Source organism: Doryrhamphus excisus, linkage group LG1 (assembly GCF_037039965.1).
Source record: "Doryrhamphus excisus strain RoL-2023G ecotype Guam linkage group LG1, RoL_Dexc_Guam_v1.1, whole genome shotgun sequence".
Lineage (NCBI taxonomy): Eukaryota > Metazoa > Chordata > Actinopteri > Syngnathiformes > Syngnathidae > Doryrhamphus > Doryrhamphus excisus.
In genome coordinates this window covers 22,691,497-22,709,469 of record NC_136357.1, presented here as the reverse complement: position 1 = coordinate 22,709,469, position 17,973 = coordinate 22,691,497, and the positions used below count along the sequence as shown (strand labels likewise).

General features: G+C 40.2%; 1 protein-coding gene across 4 annotated transcripts; it reads left to right on the top strand.

Annotated features, from left to right (window-relative positions):
• The first annotated feature begins 1,740 nt into the window (after nucleotides 1-1,740).
• Nucleotides 1,741-9,378, top strand: LOC131132633 (protocadherin alpha-C2-like). Of its 4 annotated transcripts, none has more exons than XM_078792188.1 (3): nucleotides 1,741-4,272; nucleotides 5,998-6,034; nucleotides 6,561-9,378. In XM_078792188.1, exons 1-2 carry the CDS (start codon nucleotides 1,849-1,851, stop codon nucleotides 6,007-6,009), a joined length of 2,436 nt encoding a protein of 811 aa, XP_078648314.1. In that variant the 5' UTR covers nucleotides 1,741-1,848; the 3' UTR covers nucleotides 6,010-6,034; nucleotides 6,561-9,378. The 4 variants fall into 4 exon arrangements, with proteins under 4 accessions (XP_078648314.1, XP_057934429.2, XP_057934428.2 ...); XM_058078446.2 differs by having other exon boundaries at nucleotides 6,558-9,378; XM_058078445.2 differs by lacking the exon at nucleotides 5,998-6,034.
• The last annotated feature ends 8,595 nt before the right edge of the window (nucleotides 9,379-17,973 follow it).

The window sequence follows — 17,973 nt, the reverse complement described above, 5'->3', positions numbered from 1 at the left end:
ATGTAGCTAACCTCTTTGGGCCTGTGGAAACAGCGCTCTCTGGTGGACACATATGGTAGTAGAAAAATAATCATTAAGCGTTTCTATTTTTGTATGATACATAAAATATTTTTTTTCTGCAATCATGTTTTTTTATATATTATATTATATTATATTATATTATATTATATTATATTATATTATATTATATTATATTATATTATATTATATTATATTATATTATATTTATAATTTCACTAACCTCTTGGCCTTTTCAGACTCAAACACTAAACATGTTGTCACTGCAGAAAGACTTAACTTTTGTATTTATCAATGAAAGTAATTTCTGGTCTACCACAGGATGTCATGTCCTGTATGTGCTGCTTTGCTGCTGTTCATTTATTTAATTGTATTTCACCAATAATCAAATCATGTATGTATTTTTCATATATATAGTCAGTAATTTTATTTGCACTTATTTCTGCTGTGAACTTTGACATTGTATGATGTCACTTTAAGCAGTGTCAAAGCAGACCAGCTACTCCTATCTCTCCCTTGTTGCAGCACACTGAGACGCTGGATGAGCCTGCTTCAGTCACCTGGTGCCAATCACTGATTGGTATTTAAGCTCCTCCCTCCTACACACCTGTGCCAGATTGTACTGCCTTGTTCTCTTGTCCTGTTTCTCTTTGCACATGTTGGACATCCTTTGTTTAATAAACTCTTTATTTAATTCTCAATGCCTCCACGTCTCAGGGTCCTATATAACACTCTTTAGCTGTCACCCAGCATAACAAAAGTACAACTATTCAACTAAGTCAACTATTCTGTCACATAAGGATTCAAATGTGGTACTAATATAATCCACTTTGTCACTCATATGAAAAAAGATGAGTTGCTGGCTGTTTTTTTTTCTTTAAATACAAAAAAGGTTTCAGCATATCAACATGGGTTGGTATAAAAATAAAAAATAAACTGATAGTCCCCTAGTCTGGTGCCCTCCATGGGTGTCCTGGTCCCCTTTTTGGGCGACCTGGCGCCCTTGGTGATGTCCTGGTTGCCTTGGTGTGTCTCCTGGTCACCTTGATGGTTTCCTAGATTTTGTGCTTGAGACCTTGAAGTCACACTGACCACCATTGATTGACGCCAGGGCGGCAAATACGCTGGTGAAGATCACAATTACAATTTTTGTTTACCTTCAAATTATGCCATTACTGTCTTGATATTTTGTCTTTGTTATTATTATTATTGTTTTAATCATTTTTGTTGTTTTGGTTTTTTTTTTTATTTTCATGTTTATTTTTGGTCGTATGGACCAGTATGAGGGGTAATACGCCAGGATGTTCACGCAGTTCTCCCGTTTGCCACACGATGACGCCAAAGTACAGGTACTAATGAGGCACAATGTCAGCGTACATCAGGTCCAGGCACACGCAGTCGCCGTAACTCAAGGTTGCTATGGTAACCCGCAAAGAAAATCTAATTTAAACGCTATTAACGATTAATTACATTAGAAAACTGCAAGGCAGCAAAATCGGGTTTGCAACAGATAAATAAATAAAATGCAACAGAAATATTACACGCGGACGGGCTTTATATAAAAACGCAACACAAACTGCAGACTTTCAGTGTTCGGTTATTTCTAATGAACGTCTTTAAAGGCAAGAAAGGGTCTCCCTTCACGTGAGCAAGGCCACCCCAGGCCAGCCCCCACAAGCGCTGCACACGCCCCTGCAGAGGATCAGCGGTGCTGCGCGTGCACCGTGCGTGGCCTGCCTGCTGCAGCTCCCACGCGTGGAGGCAAGAATGACACCGGCGCGTCCTCACATCCAGACAGCCTGAACGTTTGCACGCATTTGAGACGGCACGATGGCACCTTCACGGACACAAGCGCTCCTCCTCGCCGCCGTGACATTCAACGCACTGTGGGGGTCCGCGCTCGCCATCACCCGCTACTCCATTCCGGAGGAGATGGAAGAGGGTTCCTTTGTTGCGAACCTGGCCACGGATTTGGGTCTGGATGTGCGCAGCATGGTGGAACGGCAAGCCAAGCTGGACGTCATTCACAGCAAAAATTACCTCGACATCAACAAAGACACCGGTGAGCTGATCATCCGCGAGAAGATCGACAGGGAAAGCATCTGCATGACGAAAACAACCTCATGCTTCCTGAAAATGGATGTCATACTCGAAAACCCCATACGTATCTTTAACATCGAGCTGGAGATCATGGACATCAACGACAACGCGCCAGTGTTCCGGAGGAAGACCATTTATTTGGATGTTTCCGAGGCAACCCCTCCCGGTGAGAGATTCTCCTTAACAAATGCTGTAGATGCAGATGTTGGCGCTAATTCCATCAAGACTTACTACCTAAGCAAGAGCAAATATTTCAGCATTGACATTCAAACTGGCAGCGACGGCTCCAAATATGTCGACTTGGTTCTTGATGGCAATCTGGACCGGGAGATGGATCAAGTGCATCATCTGATTTTAACCGCGGTGGATGGAGGGGTTCCTCCCCGATCCGGTACAGCCAGTATTATTATTAACGTGCTGGATATCAATGACAATGCCCCCGTTTTCAGCCAAGCCGTATTTGAAGTGGACGTTTCGGAGAACACCGTTGCCGGCAGCGTGGTTATGACTTTAAACGCAACAGATTTGGATGAAGGCACAAACGCCCAGTTGCTCTACTCGTACACGCTCTACACATCTGAGAAGACCCAGGAGCTCTTCTCGCTTGACCCAAATTCCGGCGAGATCAAGGTGAAGGGCGTGATTGATTTTGAGGAGATTCAGAATTTCGAGATGCACATCCAAGCTCAGGACAGGGGGGCCGCCCCGCTGTCGGGTCACTGTAAGGTGATGGTGTCCGTCACAGATTTAAACGACAACTACCCCGAGTTGACCATTAAGTCGCTAAAAAGCGCCGTGATGGAGAACGCCGCCGTGGGGACGCTGATCGCGGTGGTCGGCGTCGGCGACAGGGACTCCGGGAACAACGGCGAGGTGGAGCTCAGCCTCAGTCAGCAGGGAAGCCTGCCCTTCGCCCTCCATCCGTCCTCCGAGGGCTACTTTGAGCTTCTGATCTCAAAGCCGCTGGACAGAGAGATACAGAGCAAATATGAAATCACGCTGCGGGTGTCCGATAAAGGCTCGCCGCCGCTGAGTGAAAGCGAGACCTTCACCTTGGAGATTCATGATATTAACGACAATGCGCCCACGTTCCCCCGGTCCTTCTACACCATCCACGTTATGGAGAACAACCTACCGGGGGCGTTGCTCACGTCTCTGAGCGCCTTTGACCCGGATCTGAATGAGAACCAATACTTGGTGTATTTCATAATGGAGAAAGAGATCGTGAACACGTCCATGTCGATGCTCTTCTCCATCAACCCAGAGAACGGAGACCTTTACGCTCTCAAGACGTTTGACTACGAAAGAGAAAGGGAGTATCTTTTCCACATCGAGGCGAGGGACTCGGGTGTTCCTCCACTGAGCAGCAATGTGACGGTTCACATCATAATTCTGGACCAAAACGACAACACCCCTGTCATCGTGTCGCCGTGGCGGGCACAAGGGTCTGTGGTGGAAGAGGTGATACCGAGGTCGACGGATAAGGGACATTTGGTGGCCAAAGTGATCGCCATCGATGCCGATTCCGAGCAGAACGCCCGAGTCACATACCAGCTCTTGCAAATCAGCGACAGCAGCCTCTTCAGTCTGGACCAATACAACGGCGAGATTCGGACAACCAGGATGTTCAGCTACCGAGACCCCCGGCAACAACGTCTCGTCATTGTCGCCAAAGACAACGGCGACCCCGCTCTCTCCGCCACCGTCACCGTTAAAATATCCACAGTGGAAAACGCCATGGCCTTTTCAGAGACCACAGAGTTGCCGCTGGAGTACGACGTCTTCACAGACCTCAACTTGTATTTAGTCATCGGCCTGGGCGCCGTTTCCTTCCTGCTGCTCATTACCATCTTGGTTATTATTGTGCTGAAGTGTCAAAAGCCAAAACCGAAGGCCATCAAGATCCCACCGGTGAACAGGAACAGCGTGATCAGCAGGAACAGCGTGATCAGCCAGAGGAGCTCCACCATCGCGGACTCCACTCTGATCTCCAGCGACGCCTACTGGTACAGTCTGTTCCTGGCAGAGACCAGGAAAGGCAAAGTGGTTGTGAGACAGCCCATAATTCCCAAAGGAGCCGGGTATTTTGTGTCCAGTATACCCAGGAGCATAGGACCGAGCGAGACCACAGAGTCCAGAGCGTCCACCCTGGAGGTGCGTACCATTCCATGCAACATGTAGGGTGATGCTTTTCTTATACGAGCAATGCGTGCACAAACATATTACATCCATATTAGCCAACAAAATCAGAGAAAACGCATAAATGGTATATAATATATACATATATACACGTTAGCATGGATAGAGTGCCTACTGTCTCATCAATGTAACATTACTGACACCTAGTGACCAATGTAGAATACTACATATACCTATATTTGTATGTTGGATCATTAGGCATTTGTTGTACTTAAAAAAGCCTAATTTAGTCCAAAAATAGGTCAAATGTGGTTAATTATGCATATTTTACTAGTCAGGCATATCCCTTTGTGATGCGGAGTAAGTAAAAAACTAATGGATGGGGGAGGGGGGGCGTGGTCATTATCTTGGCAGGGGGTAAAAGTGCTGAAAGACCTGATCACAGTTAATTATTAGTAGTATTGAAAGAGCCAACAAGCAATCACATTGAATAATTAGGTCGATACAAATACCTCCCCCCCTCATATGCACACACCCACACACAGATAATGTTCCACTGTTCGATGTCTAACGTGGTATGTAGGTCATTTATCCCAGGTCAAAGAAAGCAGACACGGGACGGTTCCCTTCAAGGACAGGATGTGCTGAATGAGCTGCATCATAAGGAAGTCTGGTGCATCTTAAGCAGGATAGAGTCCAGCGCAACCTCTATGGTTAAAGACGGTCCCGCTCCGAATCCCGACTCCACCGACTGCAGTCATCCCTCGTCACTTTCAATTTCATGCCTTCACTTGACCGTGTTTTTTGCAAATTGTATGAAGTCATAAATCAGGCTGTTTTCTGATTCAATACAACCTACTGACAAAAAAGTATGCATATTTTAGCAATTTATATATTTTTTGTGTCATTAACGAGAACATGATTTCTTCATTATAAATAATGTCAAAATAAATACACTAATAGTTTGCACGGTGGTTGAGTGGTTAGCGTGCATGCCACACAGCAAGAAAACCCGAGTTTGATTCCACCCACGGCCATTTCTGTGTGTTTGTACCCCGGGTACTCCGGTTTCCTCCCCCATTCCAAAAACATGTTTGCTTCATTGGCCACTCCAAATTGTCCATAGGTATGAATGTGAGTGTGAATGGTTGTTTGTCTATATGTGCCCTCGGATTGGCTGGCCACCGTTCCAGGGTGTACCCCGCCTTCTCGCCCCAAGACAGCTGGGATGCACAAAATCTTTTTTTTTAATCAGGAGAAACAGAGTACAGAGGGGGAGGAGCCACCTGGTGTGGCCCAGCAAGGTGCACTGTATGCGGGCACACGCTCCGAGCAGCGAGCATGATGCCACGGAGGTCTCTGGCAAACGTTTTCCACTTTTCAAAAGGTGGCTGATGAGGTGTTTTGTTTGCTGGATGGCTTTTTATTTATCCCCATCGTCTTCCTCATAAAGTGAACGTTTGTTTACAAGTGAGTTTAGAGGAAGTTATGAAGTTATGTCTGATAACGTCAAAGGCAGGAGAAAAAAGGAAGGTTTAATGTACTCACCCTCACAGTACGGGTAATCTGGCGTCAAAGTGTTTTTTTAGAGGCTATTTTTTAATGTGACGGGATTTATCGGTATGATGTCGTCGTCGTGCATCCTTGATGTTTATCGTCCTTTCTCGATGATGCTCATGGTGTCTGTGCATTGTACGTTCTCACCTATTGTTCAACTTGTCTCTTTCTTCTATTCCGAAGTACTCAAAATGAAAGGAAGTCCGTTCTACAACTGGAGGTATGCTGGTTGCTATCTACGTGTCGTAGAGCCAATATTTCTCCAACTTTTTTTCAGTTGAATTTGGTTGGCTGTAAAAATCCTCGGGTTGCCTGCGTTTTCCCTCACTAGCTGTGCGCCATTGCCATGCCATTTTCAGCGATCATTTCAATTGGCCGGGCTCTCAAGGGTGGAAACCTATCAGCTTACCGAGAGCAGAGATTAGAATGAAATTGGCTGCCGGTCAGAGTCGTGTCGTGCACATCTGGCCGGCTCGGCCAAAATCCAGGACAAAGTGATGGCAAAAAAAAGATGACGCCTGCTTGTGCATGCTTTAGCAACACGTATGACTCCTCACTGGTCACCTTGTCTTGCTTTTTTTCTTGAATTGATTGACGTGTGGTGTCCTGATATAACCCCTGATTGTGGACATTTCCACAATGATGCCGCAGTAACCAGTCACCATCCACCGTTGCATGAGGGAGGACTTTCTGTAATCTTCGGCACGCTCGTGTCGATGCTAATTCCGTGTTCCGTTTCTCAGCAGGCAACCAGAAGGGAACTGCCGTGATATAATCATCTCTTCACGGAAAGCATTTTTTCCTCCAGTCCCTCCAAGCCGGCTTCCAACCCTCCAAATATCAGCCATGAATCATCACAGACCTTCTCCTTCCCTTTCCGGCATGCATCTGCATGATTCTAGAACACGTTTGATTTGGACCAAGAGGTGAAATTCTTCATTATTATGGACATGCCTTTTCCCTGTCAATGCAGCGGAAACGTTTGCTAGTGCTAAGTACGCAACAGGCCCAATCAATGAGTCAGGGGGGGCCTAATTCTTCCATGCAAGTGAATTGTAGCTCAGTCATCCAGTTTCAGTTTAATTCAGCGCTCATTTGATTGAATATTGGTATTGTACTCAACACAAAGAAAACTATGTAAGATCATTTTTATACTCTTTTCTAGGAGATTGTGGGCTTGGGCTTTATGTGTCTGTGATATTCTTGATGACATTTTGATGACTGAAATTATCAAGTGAACCTTGGGGGGGCATATGTGCTGTTGAAAATAACCTCACCTATTAGTTAATATCTACTTGTATTTTGCTGGCAGAACTTCCATTGCAGCGCTAATTATTTATTTCTAAGGTGCTTGGAATGAGTGAGGAGGGAGGGAGGAGGGAGGAGGGAGGGAGCCAAAAGACTTCCCCCAAACTCAAAAATGTTGAGTTAGAGCAGGGGTGTCCAAACTGCGGCAAACTGAGAAAATCAGCAGTAATTTCACAAGAACAAAGTCAAAATACAAAGAGGAAAAAGTCGCAATTTTATGGAAAATAACATTGTAATATAAGGAGAAAAAAATAATACAACTTTATTAGCATGAATTCAATATTAAAGAAAAAATATTTTTTAAAAGATGAGAAACAAACCAAACAAAATAAAGTTTTGGAAAACTGTTATAATATTATGGGAATAAAGGGAAAATATTATGACAAAATTTAAAATAAAAAAATCAGTAATATTACTAGAATATAGTCAAAATATTAAGAAATATTAATATATTTTAATGTGAATAAAAGCTGCAATATTATCAGCCTAAATTCCGAATATTCCTAATATGGTTTCCCTAATATTAGGATGGAAAAATAACTTAATTTTAGTAGCGTAGAGTTGAAACATTAAAGTAAGTTTTTGTAATATGAGAAACAAAACAAAATGATGGGAATAAAGTCCAAATACGATGAGAATGAAGACATAATGTTAAGGGAGGAAAACAGCAAAACCAGCGCTATTTTCACCAGAAAAAACTGCTCGTTTTCTAAGGAAAAATAACATCATATTAGTAGCAGAAAGCTGCAACATTCATAGTAATAAAATGCTTTTCCACTTTTGTGGCCGTCCCCAGAAAAAGTTTGGACACCCCTGATCTTGAGGAACGACCACATTGCTAAAACTGCAAAAAAAAAAAAAGTCCCATAAATGGAAGTTCATGTTTTTTCTCTCAATGATATAAGCTGATAAAAGTGGCAATAAAAACACAACGAGGGGAAAAAAACATGAAAAAGGTTTTTTAATGTTAAATCTCCATTTTTGTCTGTCAAGAAGGACATGAAAATGTCTTCATCTTGGTGATGAATGAAGGACATTCTTTTCTGGGTATTCTATGTCTTAACTTTTAATGCTGCTTCCGTGAGCTTCTTTCCAAGGGCATTTTGTGTTGCGTTCGTGTGCGTTTAGTGGTTTTGATGTTTTTTGCTATACTCTAGTTCTGAAAATACAGTAACTCTTTCAACCTTTTTTATTTCTCAGAAACAAGGGGCTGATTAAAGCAACTGATTTGGGTGCTAAAGGATGGAAGCTAATAGCCTGAAGTACAGTACGTGGTTGAAATCGCTATGAAGATAAGAAAAAAGGTTAAAAAATAAGCAGAAAAAGATGAATGGAATTGCAGCTGTAGAGATTGTCCACAATCCCGCTTTAATAGTCAGTGTTTTTACTGCTTTTGCTGAGTATTTCCGTTCCACTACACGGTGATACGTCGCAGGGCTCGGTATAAGGCTGAGGATCTTTTGCTTTGGAGAACATGCATTTGTGCAATCAATTTCTTAAAGCAGTCAATTGTTAAACGTATGATAAGCTCTTTGCGTGCCTTCTGCATTGTAAAACGATATGGATGTGGCCGAAACTGGCAAGAATTTAGTAGGAAATGTTGAGGAAGAGCCTCACCGGGAAGCGTCAGCACACGGCGAACCGACTGGCAACAAAAACACAATAAAATGTCACATTTGGACACAAAAAGTGTTGTGATTTAGCATGTGTCGGGACATTGCTGGTTCAATCGCTGCACAGCATTCAGAGGTGAAAACAACATGAAAAGCAGAGAGCAGCCTGGGGGGAGAAAAAAAAACAAAAAAAATCCTCATTTTCCAAGAATAACATCATATTATTATCATTTAGTTGCATAAATGTCAACTGTTAAAGATGAAAAGACATTTTGAGAAACAAACAAAACAACAACATTCAAAGACATACATTCAAAGATTTGGTTGGGGGAAAAGTTATAACATCACAAGAAAAAACTTTATTATGGAAATAAAGCCATAACCACCAGAAGAATATGTAATATATAATTTTTGGAAACAATAACATCATTTTAGGAACACAGATGAGTTGAACTATTGAAGGAAATAGATGTTGTTTTTTAAAGTCCTCATATTATGAGAATATTATCATAGCTATTGTGGAAAATTAGCACTCATTTTATAAGAATGAAGTCAAAAGAGAAAAAAAACGTCATTTTCCAAGAACAAGGTTGTATTATATATTATCATTCTAGTAGCATAAAGGGGAAATTGTCGTGAGAAAAAAAAAAAAAAATTTATTATATGGGTCAATTTCCAAAGATTTGGTTGCAGAAAAAAATCATAATATGATGTAAATAAAGCCATAACCACGAGTACTCAAACACAGTTGAAATAGTTGATGAATGAAAAAGCAGACGTAATCTTACCAGAATCAAGTCAAAATATGAAGACAAAAAAATAGTAATTTTAAGAAAATAATCTCATAATATTACAAAGAAAAAAACATAATTTTAGTAGCTTTGAGGTGAAATATTAAAAAAAAACTTTTTTGAAGTGGAAATATTATGATACACAAAGAAAACAAAATAAGTCGTCATATTTTTTTTAATAAAAAAATGAACTATTTAATTAATTAACTATTAACTCTTTAAGATAGTTTAGGGGGAAACCTATTTAAAATTATCTATTAAATTAGGTTGGTGGAAAAATTTATAGTATTATGGGAAGTCAAAAATATGAGAAGGTTTCTGAAGATTATTTAAGTAGAAAGTAGAAAAAACAACAGCAAAAATGGGGAAAGAAAAGTTATGATTTTTTTTTATTCCAGCCTGACCTTCCGATCTTTTTTGTGCTGATTGCCCCCCCCCCCTTGTTTTTCATGTTGTTTTCACCTCTAAATGCAGGCAAAGCCTATCCTGATGGTAAGGAACGCCCTGGATTTCTTTTTATTAATTGAATAAACAAAGAAATTGGACAAAGCCAATTGTTTACTTACTTCTGGGGGCCACTGGATTACAATCTCATTCATTTATTCTTTTTCAATAACAAACATTTGAGAGTCCTACTAAATTCTTGTGGGCCATTGCGGTTCCTCCCCTGCTGAAATACCACAATGTGTGGTCTTGTAGGAGATACAGTATAGAAGCAAGCTGGTGACTCAGCCTTTTGTTTTCCATGCGTTTACTGTAAAGTCCAGCACTTTTTACCTGCCGTTCTTTTCAATAAAGTCCACCTTTTGATATCTTCACTGTGATGGGATGGCACAGGAGGTGCGTTTGTTCTTGGCCGAGTGTCGCCACCACATCAGATTGTACACAACGCTTGAGAACCACATCCGACGTCCCATCCCAGTTCCATGGAACCCTGACCCGATGGGAGCCAACGGCCTTGCTTTTTTTTCCGGTCCAGTTCATTGTCGGGTTTTGATGTCGCTCATTTGGCTTTAATGTTCTGCTTGATGATGATAGTTGGAATAAAGCTTTTGAAATCACGCTCTCTGCTCTGTCTCGAAAAAAGAACAAGCTGAAGTTATGAAAAGTGACTCTCCCGCTATCGCTCTCGCTCTCTCTCTCGCTCTCTCTCTCTCTCTCTATTTCTCTCTCTCTTTACAACAGCCCCCACCCCCCCGAACTCCTCCCTCACATTCTGACCCACTTTCTCTGCTGTGTGCTCATTCTTAGAAACCAAACCTTCTCCTCCAGCATACAAACGTCGTCTTTGTGATGATGAGCAGAAGCATATCGACGTGGATGCTTGCATGGCTGCTCATGTTACCAAAATAAAGTCAAACTATTATGGGAATAAAATCAGAATATTATAAGAATAAAATCAGAATATTATGAAATAGTGAAAACGTTGAAAGTTGAAATAGTGAAAACGTATAGTATAAAACAGCAGAAATGCAAAAATTGGCAGTAACTCAGTAAGAATAAAGTCCAACTATTAAAACTTTTTCTATAATATAATAATAATAATGAATTTTAGTAGCATAAAGTTGAATTATTCATTCATTAATTTTCTACCGCTTATCCTCACAAGGGTCGTGGGGGTGCTGGAGCCTATCCTAGCTGTCTTCGGGCAAGAGGCGGGGTACACCCTGGACTGGTGGCCAGCCAATCACAGGGCACATATAGACAAACAACCATTCACACTCACATTCATACCTATGGACAATTTGGAGTGGCCAATTAACCTAGCATGTGTTGGCAAATAATGCAACATGAACTATCTCTGCAGTTGTAGGAAAAGGGTCCCTTTGTTTATTTAACACAGCACTTATATAGACCTCATGAACACCAGCAATGACGTGTATTTCCAGAATTCAGTCCTTATCTGGTCATGTTTCCTGACTGGACCTAAGTGTTTTGGCAGAACATCTAGTACCCGGAGAAATCCCACGCATGCACGGGGAGAACATGCAAACTCCACACAGAGATGGCCGAGGGTGGGATTGAACCCTGGTCTCCTGGCTGTGAGGTCTGCACGCTAACCACTCGACCGCCATGCAGCCCTATATTAATAAAGTTGAATTAATATATTGAAAAAGTTAGAATATTTTGATATATGTGCCCTGTGATTGGCTGGCCACCAGTCCAGGGTACACCCCGCCTCTCGCCCAAAGACAGCTGGGATAGGCTCCAGCACCCCCGCGACCCTCGTGAGGAAAAGGGGTAGAAAATGAATGAATGAATATTTTGAGTGTAAAGTGATTTAAGGTTATGAGAATAAAGTCCAAATATTATGGGAGGAAACTCATAATTACGAGGAAAAATCGAAGAAAGTTGAAAACACCAGCAAAAATGCACAAAAAACAGCTGCAATTTTCAGAGAATAAATTCAGAATATTACGAAAGAAAGGCATATTTTCATGACAAATAAGTCCAAATTTGACAAGAATAAATTGCCGGTGTCATAATATCATTTTAGTAGCATAACGTTGAAATATTGGAGAAAGATGATGTGTTTGTCAAGTTGTAATTTATGAGAAAGAAGAAAAAGGAAGAATAATGTCATTTTAGTTGCATAGGGATGAAATATTAAAGAAAAGGGGACTTTTTGAGGTCAGCACACAATGAGAAACACCAACAATGAATGCTGTGTCTTTGCTGTCCTGTAGAGGGCTCCGCAGGGGGGATACAAACCTGCTGGCCTCACCGCCACAGCCGTGGCCAATCAGCAGTTAGACCTTCTTAAGCCTTGCTGGGAGACTTGTTAAGACTGCTTGCCAGATTGTTGCCGAACCTCGCCAGCGTGGTGCAGCTCCTGGCATGTTGTGCTAAAGCTTTTTACGGTTATCTTTCTTCTTGGAAGTTTTTTTTTTCGTTTTTTGTATCTCTTTTTGACCTGTTTTGTTTTTGTCATATTAAAATATATAATATACATATAATAATATCTAAAAATATACAGGTGCTGACCGACAAGGCTTCCAACCCTCTCAGCAGTACTTTGCCCCAAAAGGCCTTGAACTCCTCTGCTGACTTTGGTCCATGAAAAGAAGAGGAAGTGGGTCGGGGGGAAAATAAGCGGTGCACCCGTGGCTACGTTTGTGTGTGCATGCGTGCCATCCATTGTGGCCGTGGCCCGCCGACATTCTCTCAGCTGACTTTGCAGCCTCGTACCCGTACATCGCAGACGCTGTGGAATTCAAAGTCCTTCAATTCTTCTCGTAATATTATGTATATTATATTTATTCACATCATATCAGATATCTTTTTACCCCAACCTCATTTTTCTACAACCACAACTTTATTTGTTGTTTGTCATGACTGTACTTTATTTTCTTTAAGATTTCATAATGTTCCTCATAATGTTACTAATATTTCTCCTAAAATGACAACTTTTTCCGGTTAGAATGTAACTTTTATCTCTTCAAATTTGGACTTTATTCTCCTAAAATTCCAGCTGTTTTAAAATCCAAACTATTAAGACTCTTTTATAATATAATGATAATAATGAATTTTAGTAGCATAAAGTTGAATTAATACATTGAAAACATGAGAATATTTTGAGAAACTGTGTCATTTTGGAGTAAAGTGATTTAAGGTTATGAGAATAAAGTCCAAATATTATGGGAAGAAACTCATAATTACGAGGAAAAATAGAAGAAAGTTGAAATCTCTGGAAAGTGTAAAAAAAAAAAGCAACAGCAAAAATGCACAAAAAACAGCTGCAATTTTCTGAGAATAAATTCAGAATATTAGGAAAGAAAGGCATATTTTAGGCATATTTTAAAGGCACTTTATTTGTTGTTTGTCATGACTGTAGTTCTTTAAGATTTCATAATGTTCCTCATAATGTTACAAATGTTCCTCCTAAAATGACAACTTTTTTCCAGTTAGAATGTAACTTTTATCTCTTCAAATTTGGACTTTATTCTCCTAAAATTCCAGCTGTTTTTTTCCATTTCTGGAATTTCTCTTTAAATCTTTCAACTTTACTCGAAAATAATCTTCTCGTTCTTCTTCTTGTTGTTCTATCTCTTCCATCCAACTCTCTCTTCTGCATCTGTCTCCCTCACACCAACTACTCTCATGTCCTCCTTCACTACATCCATAAACCTCCTCTTTGGTCTTCCTCTATGCCTCCTACCTGGCAGCATCCTTCTACCAATATTTTCACTGTATTGTATTCACTGATGTACTCCTTCCTGATCCTATCCATCGTGGTCACTCCCAATGAGAACCTCAGCATCCTCATCTCTGCTACCTCCAGTTCTGCTTCCTGTCTCTAGACCAAACAACATGGCTGGTCTCACCACAGTTTTGTACACCTTTCTTTTCGTTTTAGCTTAAACTCTTCTATCACATCACGCTTGACACTTTCCTCCACCTGTTCCATCCTGCCTGCACACGCTTCTTTTTCTCTCCTTGACCCCAAGTACTTCAAATTCTCCACCTTCTGTATCTTTTCTCCCTGGAACCTCACTCTTCCACTTGGGTCCCTCTCATTCCCACACATATACTCCTACTTCCTCTTAATATTAACTTTTCTTTTTGATTAGATGACAACTTTTTCTCTTAATATTTTGATTTTATTCTTGTAAAATTACTGCTGGATTGTCCATTTTTGTGGTTTATTACTTTTTTTATGTTCAATTGTTTTAAAATACTTTTCTTACATTTCCGCATATTATACTCTCATAATTGGATGAGAGTTGGATTTAAATGTCTTTTTTTCAATATTTTTATTTTGTTTTTCTAAAATGACTGATTTTGATGTAAAAAAATCAATATTAAATTAATTAATTAACTACTGTATTTAGTATGTATTTAGTATTTAGTAGTTTATTTATTCTATATTTAGTATTTGAAAAGACGGAATTTTTCTTCATACCATTCCATTATTTTGACTCTTTCTGTAAATATTTTATTATTTATTAATATTTTGAGGAAGTACATATACTACTTATCATGTCCATATACTATTTGGACTTTAATTATTGATGTTTTGTCCATTTTGCTGTTTTATCTTAAGTTTATTGAATATTATTATATTATATTATATTATATTATATTATATTATATTATATTATATTATATTATATTATATTATATTATATTATATTATATTATATTATATTATATTATATTATATTATATTATATTATATTATATTATATTATATTATATTATATTATATTATATTATATTATATTATATTATATTATTATTGAATTGAGTTGAATTACAGCCTTAGGCTGCACTTTGTAACATAAGCTGTGTTCTTATAGTATTTATGTACCCTATGTTGGAAAGAGAAAGTGAAAAGCAAAACAGCATCCCTTTTTAGGTTGGAGTGGATCGACCCGGTGCTAAACATTTCCATGTTGACTTTCCAATAAAAAAAAAGGCCAGGATAATCTAGTAAATATCCCATAATGCGCTTGTTCCCAAATCTCAAAATCTTTTTTTTTAATAACCTAATCCACCGCCCAAAAAAGGAACCGTGAAACCCAAACTCAAGTCAAATCACTTCTGCAATTCAACTGGTCACTTTGGCTCTATTGATGAATTCATCCATCAATAGAGTCCACCAGGTGCTGATGGAGGTGATGCACAGTGGAGATGAAGTGATGCAATCAGACCTGAGCAGGACCAAAAAAAAAAAAACGCTCTCTGGCGCCCTCTTTCTGCTTCTTTTATCCCTGAGCGTGATTCATCTTCCTGTGTCATAATGAGTAGTAACCTTTGCTATTATTTATTACACACGTCAAATACTTAGGAACGGGAAGAATCAAAGGCCGACATGGGAACAGAGTGATGTTTATCCTCGTTCGTCAAATGGAAATAGTTTCCAAACAAAGGCGGCCAGAGCACATAACGTGTGGAGCAGGATTTGACCCATTTGTAGAGGGAATCAGAACAGCAGGGAGGATGGCCTGGCTGGGACCCATGCACAATGGGGTCATGAGTCTTTATTACCTAGAGCCGCTGCTGGAAGCGGAGAGCCGAGATAAAGTCGACAGGCGCCCTGTGACGTGCCGATGGGCCCCCAACTCAAAGGAAGAATGGCCTCGGTGTGTGTGTGTGTGTGTGTTTTCTTCTTTGAGCCTGTGAGAAGAGATAAGTCAGTGACTGCAATGCTGCGGAAAGAGATATGAACAGGTTGTCATTCCCATCTGGAAAGCGACACCTGAGTAGAAATGTGTTATAGAATGTCATGTGAAAGGCCGAAGATGACAACATCCGTCTCGTCGCCTTCACCCAACATCACTGATGTTTTGTTTCAAAGAGAATTTGGATTGCAACGATTAGATTATTTCTGCCTTGTTTTCCCAAATGACTGAAGGGAGGTCTGATGGAGGTACACAACTAAGTGCACCGCAGCTTGGACTCCATCTTGAGTGATGCCTGTGGCAGATGATGCTTTTTTTGAGGGTGGGGGGGTATAGCATATATAGCATGTTGACACCATGAAGCACAGCTCCGTGCAAGGAGTGCACATGAAATTTAGGACAGTGATCACAACTGGCAGCGCAACATGCTGTTGTCATGGTAACACAATGTGCTGGGGCTTACGCAACAAATCCCAAAGTGATTTCTGCAAGCAAGAAGGAGCACTCGGCGAAGAAGGGAAGACATTGACTGACATGAAACACGTTTTGAACCACAGATAATGTGGTTGTAGGAGGTGCTTCTCAAATAGCGGGGCGTGGCTCCCTTGGAGGGGGGCGGGTTAAGGGGTTCAACTCAACATACAAAAAAATCCAAATAAAAAATATAGTAAATTCATTCATTCATTCATTTTCTACCGTTTATCCTCACGAGGGGCGCGGGGGTGCTGGAGCCTATCCCAGCTGTCTTCCGGTGAGAGGCGGGGTACACCCTGGACTGGTCGCCAACCAATCACAGGGCACATATAGACAAACAACCATTCACACTCACATTCATACCTATGGACAATTTGGAGTCGCCAATTAACCTAGCATGTTTTTGGAATGTGGGAGGGGAAAACCCACGCATGCATGGGGAGAACATGCAAACTCCACACAGAGAAAATCACACAGCCGAGGGTGGGATTGAACTCGGGTCTCCTAGCTGTGAGGTCTGCGGGCTAACCACTCGACCGCCGTGCAGCCCAGTAAATTAATTAACTAGATGAAATAAATCTACATTAAAAAAAACAAACATACTGGAAATAAATCCAAATAAATAAATTAAATATTACAAATTAAAAACATAAATGAGAAAAAATACATTTGAAATGGAAAATTATAAAAACAATTGTACGGCTTCCATAAAGTGCATATTATTCCTTATTCACCATCAGTGAAAACAAATGCACACAAATTGACACTAGAAATACCATGTATATGCTAGCAATTAGCATTAGCAATTTACATAGCCACATCCAGCACCTCCAAGTGTGTGTCTCTTGCTGGCCATACATTGTTTTTGCCTGAAAGTATGTTATGCTTACTTTTTTTGGCTGGTTAAACATACCATACTTAGCTTGTATCTTACTTTTCTTAGATAAACGTGAAGCAGCATTTTCAGCTACTCAACAAGAGACAGACTGGCGCATTGCACATCCCGATGGCAGTAGCTACCCCTGACGACGAAAACATTTCTGTCACCTGGTTTGCCCCCCAAAAAAACCCTCGCCCCCCCCCCGAAGTGAGTGGCAGCTAATGGCGGTATCTTCTTGTAAACATGCATCATGCATCGTCACGGATCAAGCGAATCAGCAAATGAAGGTGATAACTTCATTTATTACCAGGCGTGACTGGGTGTAATTTCCCTTTAATTCAGCCAATTAGGTGCATTCAACAAGGGCTGCACGTGTTTCAATGGCGCCCAGTATAGGAGCTGTCCTTAGTGCTGAATTGGTTTCCCCCAACTATTCCCTTTAAAGGGGAGTTTACGGGCGTGAGGCCAATAGATTCTGAGTTTACTACATACTAACCACTCATATGTGTGTCTCCAGTAACATTAACAAGTTATTTGGCGATACAATGCACTGCACCTCGCCGATCTTTGTAATTATTGTTATTGTAAAGGTTCATCACTAAATAAAAACAGCTTAACGCAAGGGTGTACAACATTTTATTGACCCATAGCATATAATTTAACAAGAAAACATTTTTTTAATAGCAAAAATCAGCAGTAATTTTATTTAAAATAATAAAAATATTAAGAGAAGAAAATTGAAAAAAATGGTTAATTGCAAGAATATTGTCGGAATTTTATGAAGATAAATAATATCACTTTAGTAGCTTATAGTTTTGATATTTTTTAAATGTTACTCGTTAAAAGTTGCAATAAATAAATCAACAAGCTAAACAAAATTGAGTAATTTTTAGACATTTTGGTTGCAGAAAAGAGATAAAGTCGTAACTAAGAGGAGGAAAATGACAAGAAGAAAGCTGAAATAGTTA

Excerpts from the sequence above, each read along its gene's own strand:
- LOC131132633 (XM_058078444.2), top strand. The coding sequence starts at position 1,849 with ATGGCACCTTCACGGACACAAGCGCTCCTCCTCGCCGCCGTGACATTC. Across the intron at positions 4,273-6,557 it reads CCAGAGCGTCCACCCTGGAG|CAGGCAACCAGAAGGGAACT; the intron begins GTGCGTACCATT and ends TCCGTTTCTCAG.